Source organism: Nansenia antarctica, assembly GCF_963989245.1.
Source record: "Nansenia antarctica genome assembly, chromosome: 7".
In the NCBI taxonomy this organism is placed as follows: Eukaryota; Metazoa; Chordata; class Actinopteri; order Argentiniformes; family Microstomatidae; genus Nansenia; species Nansenia antarctica.
The window spans coordinates 55,251,539-55,266,432 of record NC_137677.1 but is presented as its reverse complement, the minus strand read 5'-3'; the positions used below and the strand labels follow the sequence as shown (position 1 = coordinate 55,266,432).

General features: G+C 40.5%; 3 protein-coding genes across 3 annotated transcripts; 2 read left to right on the top strand and 1 right to left on the bottom strand.

Moving 5' to 3' along the window:
* Window positions 1-341: 341 nt before the first annotated feature.
* On the top strand, window positions 342-4,473 carry bbs5 (Bardet-Biedl syndrome 5; the record flags this gene model as incomplete). Its single annotated transcript, XM_080535880.1, has 12 exons — window positions 342-403; window positions 876-958; window positions 1,132-1,197; window positions 1,443-1,492; window positions 1,584-1,711; window positions 1,820-1,955; window positions 2,845-2,940; window positions 3,093-3,155; window positions 3,280-3,414; window positions 3,656-3,739; window positions 3,997-4,020; window positions 4,124-4,473. The coding sequence occupies 12 exons, from the start codon at window positions 342-344 to the stop codon at window positions 4,223-4,225; spliced, it is 1,029 nt and encodes a 342-aa protein (XP_080392006.1). The 3' UTR covers window positions 4,226-4,473.
* A 943-nt stretch (window positions 4,474-5,416) lies between these two features.
* Window positions 5,417-9,095, top strand: klhl41a (kelch-like family member 41a; the record flags this gene model as incomplete). Its single annotated transcript, XM_080536079.1, is given in 7 exon segments — window positions 5,417-6,300; window positions 6,302-6,518; window positions 6,665-6,822; window positions 6,930-7,037; window positions 8,173-8,358; window positions 8,639-8,785; window positions 8,984-9,095. Coding segments are annotated over 7 exon segments (1,812 nt in total).
* A 602-nt stretch (window positions 9,096-9,697) lies between these two features.
* On the bottom strand, window positions 9,698-14,847 carry fastkd1 (FAST kinase domains 1). Its single transcript, XM_080535560.1, has 15 exons — window positions 14,801-14,847; window positions 13,702-14,132; window positions 13,531-13,599; window positions 13,282-13,407; window positions 12,768-13,166; window positions 12,563-12,673; window positions 12,347-12,478; window positions 11,776-12,262; window positions 11,538-11,652; window positions 11,322-11,450; window positions 11,045-11,176; window positions 10,804-10,914; window positions 10,279-10,423; window positions 10,037-10,151; window positions 9,698-9,955 (listed from the first exon to the last, which is right to left on the bottom strand). The coding sequence occupies exons 2-15, from the start codon at window positions 14,037-14,039 to the stop codon at window positions 9,863-9,865; spliced, it is 2,502 nt and encodes an 833-aa protein (XP_080391686.1). The 5' UTR covers window positions 14,040-14,132; window positions 14,801-14,847; the 3' UTR covers window positions 9,698-9,862.
* Window positions 14,848-14,894: the final 47 nt, after the last annotated feature.

The window sequence follows — 14,894 nt, the reverse complement described above, 5'->3', positions numbered from 1 at the left end:
AAAAGGTACACATTTTCACAACAAACATCACAACCATTGTGTATATGATCACAGTTTTTTGCCTGAATAATGTTGTTCGGTATTTGTTTTCATGAATACAAAGTTTAAAATGTGGTGTTTGTTGAGTCCTTGTCTAATTAACAAATTATTAAAATATCTGTAGTGCAGAGGCAAGCAGGTCTGTCTTGTTGTGCCCAACAAGAAACACCGCGAAGTATGTCCTTTAATGCTTGCCGTCGGTTTCCACGGTGACGGATGCAATGGGCGAAACCAGTTGATTTGTTTTGAGAAGATAATCCAAGCAGATTGGATTGAAGGCAGCCAGTCGCTAATCTGAAAACATGTCAACTATGTTGGATGTCCTTTGGGAGGATAGAGATGTTAGATTCGATATTACTGCACAGTAAGTGTTTGCAGCATAGCAAACGTATTTGTTAATAGCCCTGTTATGTTATCTTGACGCAAACTAATGTAGCTAGCTAGCTACTTGGAGAGAAATCTGTATCATATCATGTTGTTACCTGCCTACAGCCTACATACAAGACAATGAATGAATGAATGAATGAATGAATGAATGAATGAATGAATGGTCTTTATTGTCATTGATATAGTACAGGTACCAAACAACGAAATTTGGGAGGGGGGGCTCCCCTGGTGCTAGGAAAAAAATTACTAAAAACAAGAAGGGAAAAGAGCTGGTTTACATAAATAAAGGCTATATACACTATCCACTATACTATACTATACAAATAAAACACTGTGCTGTAGGCTACTCTATGCTATGCTATAAATATCCTAACATTTCCTATCTCTGAACCTTATGTACCCGAGGGTTGTCGGATGATGAGCGATAACAACTGTTTTCTACAATTTAGGCAAATGAAAACCCGACCAGGTGAGGTCTTGATAGACTGTCTTGATTCCATTGAGGACACCAAAGGAAACAATGGGGATCGAGGTGATTTAGCTTCCTCACTACCTGCCAGATTGTCACCTGTGTGAAGGTTTTGTTGACCAGCATAATCCATTTCTGGTTGCTGGCCTGGCTGACGAGTGTTCGAAGACACTACATGCATTCTCTAGACTTACTGTGTCATTTTAATGTAAAACTAAAGCCTACTTTCTTTGCAGGGAGGCTTCTGGTAACAAATTTAAGGATCATTTGGCACTCTTTGGCTCTGCCACGAGTCAATTTGTGTGAGTATATATATCACGTATTATATACAGTACAGTACACATTACAACATCACTTTCTGTTTCTTTGCCAGCCATAGTAGGGTAGTTACAGTACATGCAACAATACAGAGGACAACATGCTCTTTCCCAGTGAACATCACTGCCCTCTCTTGGATTTAAATGGTGTCTCAGTGTGGCCTCCAAGATCGATTTATGTCTTTGCTTGTGTACACAATAGTGACATTGCTGTCCTTTGTGTTTTGCAGCCGTGGGATACAATTCCATTCTTAACATCACAACAAGGACAGCTAACTCTGTAAGTACTTCATCTTAAAGAATTAATTTAATAAATTAATTTATAACTGGGCATTTATGCAGCAGTAAGATCTTTGAATTCTCTGTTTCAGAAACTGAGAGGTCAGACTGAAGCACTGTATATATTGACAAAGTCCAATAACACAAGATTTGAGTTCATTTTTACCAACGTGGTTCCAGGGAGTCCAAGGCTTTTTACATCTGTCATTGCCGTCCACAGGTACTTTCCAATAATAACACATAATACCGTAGCTATAGCCTAATACAGAGTGACATTGTATTGAATGTCTTGTTCATTATAATAATTGCTCTCTTTCTTCTGCTCTAGGGCTTATGAGACTTCTAAAATGTACCGTGACCTCAAATTGAGGGCAGCTCTGATTCAAAATAAACAACTGAGGCTCTTGCCTCAGGAGCAAGTGTATGACAAAATCAACGGAGTGTGGAATTTATCCAGTGACCAGGTACTGCTTTCTGTTTCATGATAACTTGATATACTGTTACAGTAATGACCTGTATGTGTTCTTGTGGTAGTCTTGTAGAAGTCAATCTCCAATCTCTCTTGATTCTGAGAGGTGGGATGAGAAACGTCACATATAATACAATTCTTAGACCTATTTAGGCCTACATTAAACACATCAAATATCTCAAACAAATTGATTGGAGTTATTCATTGGTGTACCAAATCATATTCAAAGTTGGCCCAGGCAATTTTAATTTCCATAACTTTTTACAGGGGAATAGGAGGGGCCCTGTATTTGAAACATTGTCTGTGAATCACAGACTTTTAACTTAGTTCTGCAGACTTTCAGTTTACGTTGTCCATGGAAAATATACGTTCAAGTTACCTTGGATTTACTTTGATTGTGTCTGGGATTATTATAAATGATCAGGTGTAGATAGTAAGCCGGTGGGAAATACTTGTAATTGGGGAAAAATATGTACAGTATATGCTTTTAATACAGGGTATCCGTGGTGTCTTGAAAAGTATTAAAAGTTGATAAATACATTTTGGGAAAATCAAGACCCTTAATAAGTATTTTAAAAATCTTATCACGGTTTTATGAGGTCTTGAATTTTGTAGGTATTTTTCTGAATTAGACTCTGTCCAAAGAGTTTGAGTCCTAAAAACTTTAAGTAAAAGTTCGTGAATGTATTAGTTTTATTTTAAAAAACAAAGATGAACCGGAAATTCTTGTCACTGATGTCAACGGTTACAGCTCGAAGTGGCGGTGAGGTCTGGAAAAATATTGACAAGGTCTTTAAAAAGTCTTAGAAAGGTATTGAAATTAACCTCAAGATTCCTGTATATACCCTGTAATAAAATACATTTGACTGAATTGTTCCTTTTAGGGTAATCTTGGAACCTTCTTTATCACCAATGTCCGGATCGTGTGGCATGCCAATATGAATGAGAGCTTCAATGTCAGCATTCCCTATCTTCAGATTGTAAGTTGCAAGTCATGGGGAAATGAGCTGGTCCATGATACTGTACTTTATCCAATGATTACTCCTTGATTTCCATAACAAAGGAAATTAAACATTTTAGGATATGGAAGATAATCATGGAATTTTCTTATCCTCACTTCTCTAACCAAAAGCGTTCCATCAGAATAAGAGACTCCAAGTTTGGTCTGGCTTTGGTGATTGAGAGCTCACAGCAGGTAAGGCTGTTTTTGTATTCTACCTACAGATATGGGAGAGTACATCAACCACTCCCAAAGGGCTGATAATAGTTATCTTTTCTGTGCCATTTGATGGAAAGCATATTTCTTGTTATGTTTTTAGACCGGAGGATATGTGCTTGGATTCAAGATAGATCCAATGGATAAACTCCAAGATGCAGTTAAAGAGATAAACTCACTACATAAAGTGTACTCTGCAAATCCCATTTTTGGAGTGGATTATGAGATGGAGGAAAAGGTACACCGATATTAGAATAAAACATTTTTAAATGTTTAAAACTAGTTAAAGTTCTTGAACTTGCCCTTACTAATATGAGTAATTATATTATGACATATAGCCTAGATAGAGCAAGAGATGAATTGTGAACTGCAGTTGTACATTTAGCAGATTTTGTAAGAATATCACAATAGACATACAACAGTGGTACATAGTTGCATAATAGCTTTATCATAACCTTTTCCCCCACCAATGATTCCAGCCTCAGCCATTGGAGGAGCTAACGGTGGAACAGCTTCCAGATGATGTGGAAATTGAGCCCGATGAGCAGACTGATGCTTTCACTGTGAGTTTGCCTAGCTAAAGACTCATCCTTCCTCTGGGAGAACTGTTTGGGTTTCACACTCTTAAAATAGCAGGTTGCTAAAGTCATGTACCGCACACATGGATTTATGTTGCCTAGTGCCTGTCATGTTTACACAGAGATGTTATCGAATGGTTTAAACACTTGACCTCTTATTACTGCAAAAAGCTATACAATAGCTCAAACTTAAAACTGTGAATTGTGTGTATGTTACTGATTTGTATTTGTTTGATTTTCAGGCCTACTTTGCTGATGGCAATAAGGTAATTTCCCAGAACCACATTACATACTTACATACATTACATTGATGTACAGTAATTTTCATATGAAGGAGTCATTCATATGTTGTTTATTTTCCCCTCAAAGCAACAAGACCGCGAGCCTGTGTTCTCTGATGAGCTTGGGATTGCAGTTGAAAAGTTGAAGGAGGGGTTCACACTTCAAGGACTATGGGAGGTTATGGGCTGAAAACATCAACTTAAATTAGTTTGCTATTTCAAATGACGTAGTTGTACAGTTGTTCCTATCATTTGTAAGTGTACAGTATATTTAATGGCTGTGTATTAATAGGTCTGATGTACAGTAAAGATGTAGACTTGATACATGTATAAAAACAGGTTTAGCATAATAATAGGGTACCGCATTATTATGTAAGTGCTGAGAATATTCTCATTTATACAATTAAATATACATTGTAAAATACAAATGATTGTCTATTTGAAGTCTATTAAAGTATTTAGATATATTTACTGACTTTTTTATTATTATCTGAACATGAATGAATGAATGTTTGAAATTAGTTGAAGGCATAATCCAGGGGCATATGGGGGACAACTGAGTCATTTGTTCTGTGAACAATGATCTACAGGCTATTTACAAATGTGCCAGAGGAGCTCAAGTATTTTACAAATGGTTGAAGAGGACAGACTGTCACCTGTTGTGACAGCTGCTGCTTAGTACCCTGCTTACGAGGAAGGTCAGTCACTTGGAAATATACTCACATTTAAATATAAAACATGTTGATGGAAACAGCTCTCAAGTGAATCACCATGGCACATTTTCATGGCTAACAAAATGTCATAGTCATCTCTCCCAATAAAGGTATGACAAACTCAGAGTACTCCTCATGAAGTTCACCTCACACACTCACATACTATAGTATGCTCTCACCCTACTCACAATAGTGTCACTTATCTAATATAACAATAATATAAAAGTGAATTTAAACTGAAAAACTCCTATGTGAAATCATGTAGGAGTTGTATGTATCACTACTACAAACATAACTCCAAGGGATCCATCTCAAATAACAGTGGGCCCTACTCTGACTTGAGTCACACTGTCACAAATGTTATTTCTGTATGGTCATATAACATTGTATAACATATAACTCATTATATAATACCTAACTACCTCTGTGATAAGGGTCCACAGTTGTTTTTTTCACTCGGTGACAGCTGTGAGATGTAGACTTTTCGGATTTGGACATCCTGAATTCTTCGTGGGTGGGGTGGGTGGCTATATTTAGAGGGCCATGGTTATATTGAAGGGGCTTCAGATCTGGCATGCTATAGTGTTCAGTCTTTTCCAGACCAGCCAGAACAGTGTGCCGAGAACAACATCCTCTACGTCTCTTGCTCAAGCCACGTTTCGTTCAGCATGGACCCAAAAGGCTTGAGGGAAGATCTTCGCCTGTTTCAGAGCACACTGCTCCAGGATGGCCTGAAAGAGCTTCTGAATGAGAACAAGTTTATTGACTGTGTTCTTAAAGTGGGAGATAGAAGCTTGCCCTGCCATAAACTAATTTTGGCTGCCTGTAGTCCTTATTTCCGAGAGATATACTTCTCAGGAGATGGAAAAGAAATGGACAGTGACAAGGAGCTTAATCTGGAGGATTTGGACCCCACAATCATGGAGATGATTGTGAATTACTTGTATTCAGCAGAGATTGACATCACAGATGACAATGTGCAGGATATCTTTGCTGTGGCCAGCCGCTTCCAGATCCCGTCAGTGTTCACTGTGTGTGTGAATTTCCTCCAGAAGAAACTGTCCCGGACCAACTGCCTGGCTATCTACAGACTGGGACTGGTGCTCAATTGCCCCCGACTGGCAGTGGCAACAAGAGATTACATTGCAGACCGCTTTGAAAGCCTGGCCAAGGAGGAGGATTTCTTACAGCTTGCTTCCCATGAACTTTTTGCCATCATAGGAGCGGACTCTCTGAATGTAGAAAAGGAAGAGGTAGTGTTTGAAGCCATGATGAATTGGATCAGGAAAGACAAGGACCGTGTTAAGACCCTTGGCGAGGCATTTGACTGCATCCGTTTCCGTTTACTCCCAGAGAAGTACTTCAAGGAGAAAGTGGAAAAGGATGATATCATCAAATGTGACCCTGAGCTCGTCGAAAAAATCAAAGTGATCAAGGATGCTTTAGCTGGGAAACTTCCTGAGAAGAAATCAGGGGAAGAGGCGGCCAATGGAGAAGATGGACAAGATAGCTTGCCTCGTTACCTGAATGATAACAAAAGGTATGGTATGTTTGCCTATGTTTGCCAAGGATCTCCTCTTGATGCTCAATGACACAGCTGCAGTGGCCTATGATGGCATTGAGAATGAATGCTTTCTTGCTGCAATGGCTGAGCAAATACCAAAAAACCATGTCAGCCTGACATCAATGAAGAATCATCTCTATGTCCTTGGAGGATTGTTTGTTGACGAAGAGGACAAAGACGCACCATTACAATGCTACTTCTATCAGGTGAGAATATCTTAATTTTGCGCTCACTATCTAAGGACCTTGACACCCATTACAAAGTGTCAGCCACACTACACATAGAATAAGCGTTAACAATTGAAATTAATCTGATGTTTTCTTAATGTGTAACATCAAGGTCTTTTTTTCAGTTGGACAGTCTTTCTGCTGATTGGACAGCTCTCCCCCCAATGCCTTCTCCCAGATGTCTATTCAGTATGGGAGAATATGACAATCAAATTTTTGCTGTCGGTGGCAAAGACCTACAGTCTAATGAGTCTGTTGACTCTGTAATGTGCTATGATGTTCAGTAAGTATAAACCTGGATGAGTTTAATAAGATGTCTTACTTTGCCCCTAAATTAGCCCAAATAAGGAATGTATGGATAATGTTTTCTCCTTATTCTCTGTCCACTAGGAAGATGAAGTGGAGTGAGACCAAAAAGCTGCCCCTGAGAATCCATGGTCATAGTGTTGTCTCTCAAAATGGGTTGATGTATTGTATTGGAGGCAAGACTGACGACAAGTAAGACTGCTCCTTATACAATACTTATTAGTGTTCCTACCATGTAGTAGTAGTATGAACAGTATTGTTATTGGTGGTTTACTTCTTATTATTCTTTTCCTGGCTTTGGTCAAATAGCTCAAAAAGTCCCTGACCAAAAATGCTATGAATTTGCATGCCACAACTAGAGAGCATCAGTAACTATGGCAGAAAGAATGACCATGATTCGACCATAGGTTGCGCTATAATAACCAAAAGTAAATAATTAACTTCAGAATGCTGGCTTTCCCCCCCCCCCCGTTGGATGAAAATGTATGAAACTTGGTACATATGTGTCTTTCCTCATGGGGAACATATTTGCCTCAAGAACCCATAAAGTCTGCTATGATGGATTTTTCTGCAGGTGGAAAATTTGGCCAAACTTATAAATATTCACTTAAAATCAACTGTAAGTCAGATTGGTCCGAAATTGTAAATGAACATGCGTGGTGCACGTCTCTCTATAGGATGTTAAAGGATAAGAGATCCATTTAAAGATATCAGAGAAAATTATAAAAAATCTGGCCCAGAATTTTCAAATGCTCTGAGAATTTGCCCTGCTACGTCAATATTTATGGCAGTCGACAGGCTGATAGAGGGCTCTACAATGTGTTACTATGTATATATATTTTTTTTAAAAGGACATTACAGATTGACATTTTCACTTTTAGAAAAATGTTGACACGTCTGTGACGTAATGACACTTCATTTAGGGTACTTCATAAGATCATAGCTTAGTATATCATGAGTTCAACTTGGCCCATATTAGGTGAGTGGTCTACCCCCCTGTCTGTAGGTCTACCCCCTATCTGTCAATCTACAACCTGTCTGTAGGTCTACCCGTGTCTGTCAATCTCACCCCATTTATGGTTATGGGGGCATATCTGTAGGAACACGCCCCATTGCCGCTTGCGGTTATATTCGTTTTATTATTATTATTATTATATAATAGTAGACATCCTATTAATTGTATTACTGGTATACAGTATGTTAGTGGAGGCATGATAAATTAAACTGATACGGTTTGATGAGTCATGATCCTTATATGAAAGATATGTGACAGTGATATTCTTGTTTCTAAATGTGATTTTCCATGTTCCTATCCTCTTTATAAAAGCAAAACCATCAACAAGATGTTTGCATACAACCACAAGAAATCAGAGTGGAAGGAGGTGGCTTCGATGAACACGGCACGCTCCATGTTTGGGGCAGTCATTCACAATGGGAAGATTGTGGTGGTTGGGGGAGCCAATGAAGAAGGTCTCATAGCTACATCTGAAGCATATGACTTTGGAACCAACAAGTATGTTGCAATTCCTAATGACTTAATACACCTGTCAATTTAGACATTATGTTTCACTAACCCTCACCCCAATTGCTCATTCATTATAGCATATCAAAGATCTCATCTAGCATTAGACATTTTTATTTCATGGTGCAAATAAATGGTGCACTGTCACTCATTCAATGAAATACCAGCTGTCTGTTAATTGGGCATCCATATTCATGTGATATGCATTAGGGCTAAAGCAGTCAGGAGATTTTGATTAAATATTACTGTCAAACAATATCTGTTGTTCCAGGTGGGCTCCTTTCACAGAGTTCCCCCAGGAGAGGAGCTCAGCCAACCTGGTTAGCTGTGGAGGGGTGCTGTATTCAGTTGGAGGCTTCGCCATGGTGGAGTTGGAGAACAAAGAGTGTGCTCCTTCTGAAGTCACTGACATCTGGCAGTAAGTGTCATCATTATCAATATGAGAGCATCATAACTTTTTACTTCTAGACTACCAACTTTGTATTATACTCTTGATAAATTGACAATTTCTGGTGTACTAAGATGCCAATGCCATCTACTCTTTGACAATGAGAATCAGTGAATTCTTTCAAACGATCTTCTATTTAGAACAATCTCATATTTTCACCTTCCATAGGTATGAAGAAGATAAGAAAGAGTGGACAGGGATGCTGAGAGAGATGCGCTACGCTGCAGGAGCTTCCTGTGTGTCCATCCGCCTCAATCCATCCAAGATGCCTAAATTGTGAAGTGTCATACTGTAAACTCACAGCATAGGACATAGTCCATACTCACAAAATGTAGGCTAGAAGTTGACAGCAAAAATATTTTGTGATTTTGATTTTACACCAAAATCAATAGTATTGTGTTGTATACTGTAATGTTGTATTTTTGCAAGTCTTCATAAAGTACATTTCTTGTGTGTGTGTGTGTGTGTGTGTGTGTGTGTGTGTGTGTGTGTGTGTGTGTGTGTGTGTGTGTGTGTGTGTGTGTGTGTGTGTGTGTGTGTGTGTGTGTGTGTGTGTGTGTGTGTGTGTGTGTGTGTGTGTGTGTGTGTGTGTGTGTGTGTGTGTGTGTGTGTGTGTGTGTGTGTGTGTGTGTGTGTGTGTGTGTGTGTGTGTGTGTGTGTGTGTGTGTGTGTGTGTGTGTGTGTGTGTGTGTGTGTGTGTGTGTGTGTGTGTGTGTGTGTGTGTGTGTGTGTGTGTGTGTGTGTGTGTGTGTGTGTCCCAATACATGCTTACAATGTCAAGGTCATTTTATTACAAACATTTATTATTGGATGACAAATATAACACTTGATATAAAAAGCATGATACAGTCATTTCTTGGCAGGCAGTGTGAGGTAGCTCCATATCCACTCTAGGCTTAGGAGGAGGCAATAAGGAGCACATGACATCGGACATGATATCTATGGTCAATGAAACAGCCTGGAGATATGATTTGCCAAAGCCAGACATCCTCTCACAGTCCAGTGGTAAATCAACATTACTCTTCATAATTTAAATGTCTAGGTGCTTCAGGATAGCTCTGTAAATATCTTCTTCCTTAGGTAGTCCTTCCAAGCATCTTGTGTGGAGAGCTCCATAGAATTCCATTCAAAATGAGGGATCTGTTCAGATAACATTACCATTAATGTTGTATAGAGACAATTGTATACATTTTGAGGACAGAGGATAATGTTCACACATACCTGGACAACATGATATCCCAGAATCTCAAGGTGTCTCTTTCTCATCATGGCTTCACCTTTCATGTGACGAGAGTTTTTGCAAAAGGTTTTGGAATCCAAGAAGTCCACAGCAACACTGAGAAAAATAGTGAAAAAGAAAAGTGTTTACCCAAGATAATAATAATTTAAAAAAAAGGTATTTAAACTGATTTAAAGTATTTCCAATCTACTATTCTACCATCGTCAAATGTTAATGTTTCTACCGTTGTGCTTCTGGTGGGAGTTCACTCCTCTCCTTCAGTCGTGAGTCCGACCCCCACCACACCTTCCCACCATCAGAGATCTGCAGCTGGCTCTGCTCACTGTAAGCCACTGGTTTGTGGTGTCTGTCCAAAACACATTCAAAGTCTGTGGAGACATTGGAGGGGTAGTTTTTACCTTACCTTCAATGTGTGGCCAAATCACCTGAAAGTAACTTTCAGAGAAAAAGTCATAGAATTCTTGGTGAACCATACATTACAGTTTCTCCTGGCCCATTGGCTACTTCCAAGATAAGGAAACATCTCACTATAAATTGTAAAATAGTGAACTATCCCTTTAATTTACAAACAGACAGTGCTAGATTACACATTCAGGATTACTTAATGGATACCGTGTATGCCTTCGTCTGGGGGCTAGGCAACTATTAAAGTGATGAAAACAAGGAGCACTTGATATGAAAATGTTCAGAGCATAATTCATTACACCACTCCACGACTAATAGACAGTTTGAATTCAGTGTTACCCACCTACTGTGTAGAAATAAGGGGTGAGCACCGCCACTCTGGCACAATTAATCCCTCCAAGAACCTCCCCAAGCATTCTGTGGATTTGCTGTTGGACAGGACTGGAACCATTACCTGAAAAGTAAACAAGAAACTCAAATCTCAAAATGTGTAGTAGTGACTCTGGCATACACATGAAGCCATAATCATTCAATTCTGTACACATCCAGAAAGTATTTTGGTCTACTTAAGGAAGTGGCCCTACCTTTCTTTTGCAGCTGTTGGCAGTAGCGTTCATGGAACCAGGGCACCTGGAACTCTGGGCACTCCAGACACACAGCCCGATTCAGCTCCATGAGGCGCAGGCGCACCCGCATATTGAGGGCGTCCGGTAGGGCTGCCAGTTAAAAGTGGGGTTAGCACCTATGGCATCAGTCTTATCTGATAGTATTGGCCTTTTTATACTACAGTATATGATTTTGCATTTCTTTTGAGTTGAACAATAAAATGTGCTAGTTTAAATTGTGGAGATAGAAACATACTTTCTAACTGGGCATCGAGCTTTCCGAGGAAATCCACATTGAAGATTTTTTGAACCAGGTCCTCGGGGAAGCAGTCTGCTACTGCCAGGCTATAGGCAAGAAGAACTAGCAGATGGGGGTCAAACAAACCTAGAAGAACAATAATGTCAACATTTTAGTCCAGGCCATTTTGATGAGTTGTTAATGCAAAATACAACGGCATACATTGTCACTTACTGATATATGGCATGAAGCGCTGAATGCATATGTCAAACAGCTCATCTACCCTTGGTGAATCATAATTCAACACAGAAAATGGCAGCAAGGTGGCGTAAGTTGCTGAGTGGTGAATCTTCGAGACAGAAAAAAAATGTATTAGGAAAATTAGATCAATGTCAGACTCAATGTTTAGACAGACCCAATTGTTTCAGTCCCTGTTGTGAAATAAAACGTTTGCAATGTGTTGTACAAGTACCTTGTTAATGTCCTCAATGGCCACGCTAGTGATTCGGTCCATTAAAGGGGTGCAGAGGTGATTTGTCTTGGTCAGGTACAGGGCCATCTCAGGCACATTTTTCCAGGTGATTTGGTCCACCATCCTCTGGAGTGTCACCATGGTCTCCTCCAGCAGAATCTCCTCAAACCACTCCCCTGACATGTACTTCAGCTCCTCCAGCACCAGGTCCAGACGGTCAGCCTTCTGCAACCGCTCATGTCCACAGCGGTTCAGTGTCTGCAGCAAGTGCACATACTTGCTGGGCGTGTTGTGTCTGTAGGAGGGGTCATTGCGCACCCACTTAGCAAAGGCCACTGCAAAGGTGTTGAGGTCATTCAGATTACACTGGGGCAGCACTGCTTCAACACGTGAAAAGACCCCTTCGTCGAGTCGAGGATAAGGCAGCATGGACAGAATTCGAGTCAGCATGGTCACCTCGTATGGGTAGACACTATTCTGCAAGAAGCTGTGAGAAATGTGTATTAGTTTACTTAAATGCTGTGAGAGGCAATTTTGTAATGACATTAGAGAAATGAGAAAGCCCACTCACTGAACTAGAATGTTCCTTAGTTTAGTGAAGAGCTCTGGGCTTTGGTAGTGCAGCAGAATTAGGGCTTGAGTAACTCTTGCCACGTCCATTGGCTTGTAGACATGCAGATTCTTGTGGACTATTGATGCAATCCTGTAAACAGATAACCAGACTAAGCTATATGGCCACCTGTATACATCCCTAACACATTGCTGTGTTACAGAGAAAGGAACTTACTTGTGGATCAAATTAAGGTTTCTACACTGAATCTCCTCCAGTGCCTCAGCAACTGCCAGGGCCTGTTGGGCATTGAATTCATCTGCCAGTAGCAGTGCTGTGCTCTTCAGCCTGAAAGACAAGTGTGTCACAATCCAATGTGTTGGAAATATAATGCAAATGCACCAGAATGAGGTTAGGATGTCAGCTTTTCTAATTAATGTACCTTTCTCTGGTCTCCTGCCCTGCCATAGGACCAAGTGCAACAAAAAGCTTGGTGAAGGAGACTGGGTCAGTGCTTGAGTCTACAAGTTCCATTAGCCTCTGTTTAGCAGCAAGACGGAAGTCACAGTTGCTGAACTGCAGTGACTGGTACAGCCCCAAAATCATGCTAATGTTCTCTGCATCCATGTGGGGGACATTAAGCAAGAGATTTTGGTTACACTTGTCCAGCAGGGGCCGGTAGCTGTACTTGATGTTACGCAGGAACTGCACCATCCTCCTGGGGTTGTTGTAATGGGAGGGGTCCATGGAGTCCAGGAGATCATTGGCCCTGTCAATCAGTGCATCCCGCAGATGGCCAGAAACAAAAGGTGACACACTGATCATCAGCGTAGTCAGGATCCTACAGAACACACACACAAGTCCAGGCGTTAGAAAACGGAACAAGTACTACCAAGGGTTAGAGGTAAGCTTTAAAGAGTTATGGGCTTTGAAGTTTACTCATTGTTTTTGCATACCGGGCATCATCAATAGAGGAGAGTTTCTGACTCAATATGTCAGCGATCTGACCCATCAAAGGGCTGTGGTGCAGGTACTGATCACTCAGGCAGATAGCAAACTTGGAGAGTGACTGCATTGGAAATCTGCAGAACAGAGAATCCACATCTATGCACCAGTTCCAATGTAACACCCCAATGTACGTAATTAGATTATACAGCAGTATGTGTTATGCCTACTATTTAGTACTGAAAGATGAAATGATTTACCTGTCTAATCTGCGCCAAGCCTCTGAGATCAAGTGCTGAACAAGAGAGTCATGTGGTTCCACATTGAGCCTTAAAGTATAACATACAAGGTGGATATTATGAACACACATAAATGAACATTCCAAAAGTAGGCTATGTAATCCCTAATCCACACAAATGGTTTCTTTGTACCTGAGAACATTGTAGAGCATGTCCACCAACATCAAATCATCCATGAGTGCAATCTTATTTTCAGCCAGGACTCTGAGAGTGAGGAACTGTGGATGGCTCTTGATGAACTCGACTGTCCTCAGCATCTGTGGCTTCTCCTTTTGGCACTGCCAGAGTGTGTCTATGGCAAAGCCCACGTGGCTCACCGTCAGCTTAGCCTTGTGCTTGCCCACCACCTCAAACACTTGGTCCTCACTAGAGCAGATGTGGATCTGCTCCAGAACCTGGTCCCGGTTGCCCCCTCCATGCAGAGACCTACGCAGGCAGTAGCTAAAAGCCCGAAGTCGAAACATTGCCATGGAAGGTCTGGCCTAGTTTATATGTGAATTGAGGTCCACATTTTCAGAGTGCGACCGCTGAAAGATGAAGTCCACATATTCACAGTGGGACTGCTGAAAGATCAAGGTCGAGTTTAGAATCCACAGGGAAACAGCTTTCTAGATAGGTGCTCTTTCAGCAAGGTACCCTTGAAACATCTGAAACAAGAGATTGTGAAAATGTTGCATAGATCATCATTAATTCAGACTGTTCTCTACTCACACAAAATGTATAATTAAAAAACTGTTGTGTAAAATGTGCAACATTTAAACGTTACCTTACTAACTGGGGTAGTGGTGGTCTAGTGGATAGTGAGTGAGTTGGACTTGTGATCGGAAGGTTGTGAGTTCAAATCCCGCCTGAAGCCACACCACTACTAGTGTGCCCTTGGGTAAGCCCTCAATTACTCCAGGGGGAATGTCCCTGTAATTCGTAATTGTAAGTTGCTTTGGATAAAAGCGTCTGCTAAATGGCAAAATTAATTAATTAAAATTAACTGGTTTCACAAATTAAATAGAATAATTGCCCAGTCATTAGCTGCAAGTGTAATGAATGAGTAGACGGTTCAGTGATGCATTCCTTATGAATATTACAAAACAATATGTAGCCTCTGCACTTCTGCATGCAATCAATACACTAACTCTAACAATTCTCTATTATGGAATTGCAGGAAGCAACAGAAGATGTTGGGTAGACATGACTTTCAAGCCGAGCAGCATGTCCGACCTAGCTAGCTACTCACGTGGGGGACAATTGACACTGCCAAAGGCAAAGACAGACTAATCCAACACATTTCTCGCGTTGACCGGCGTACTCTGTTTCATCCACAGTTTTAT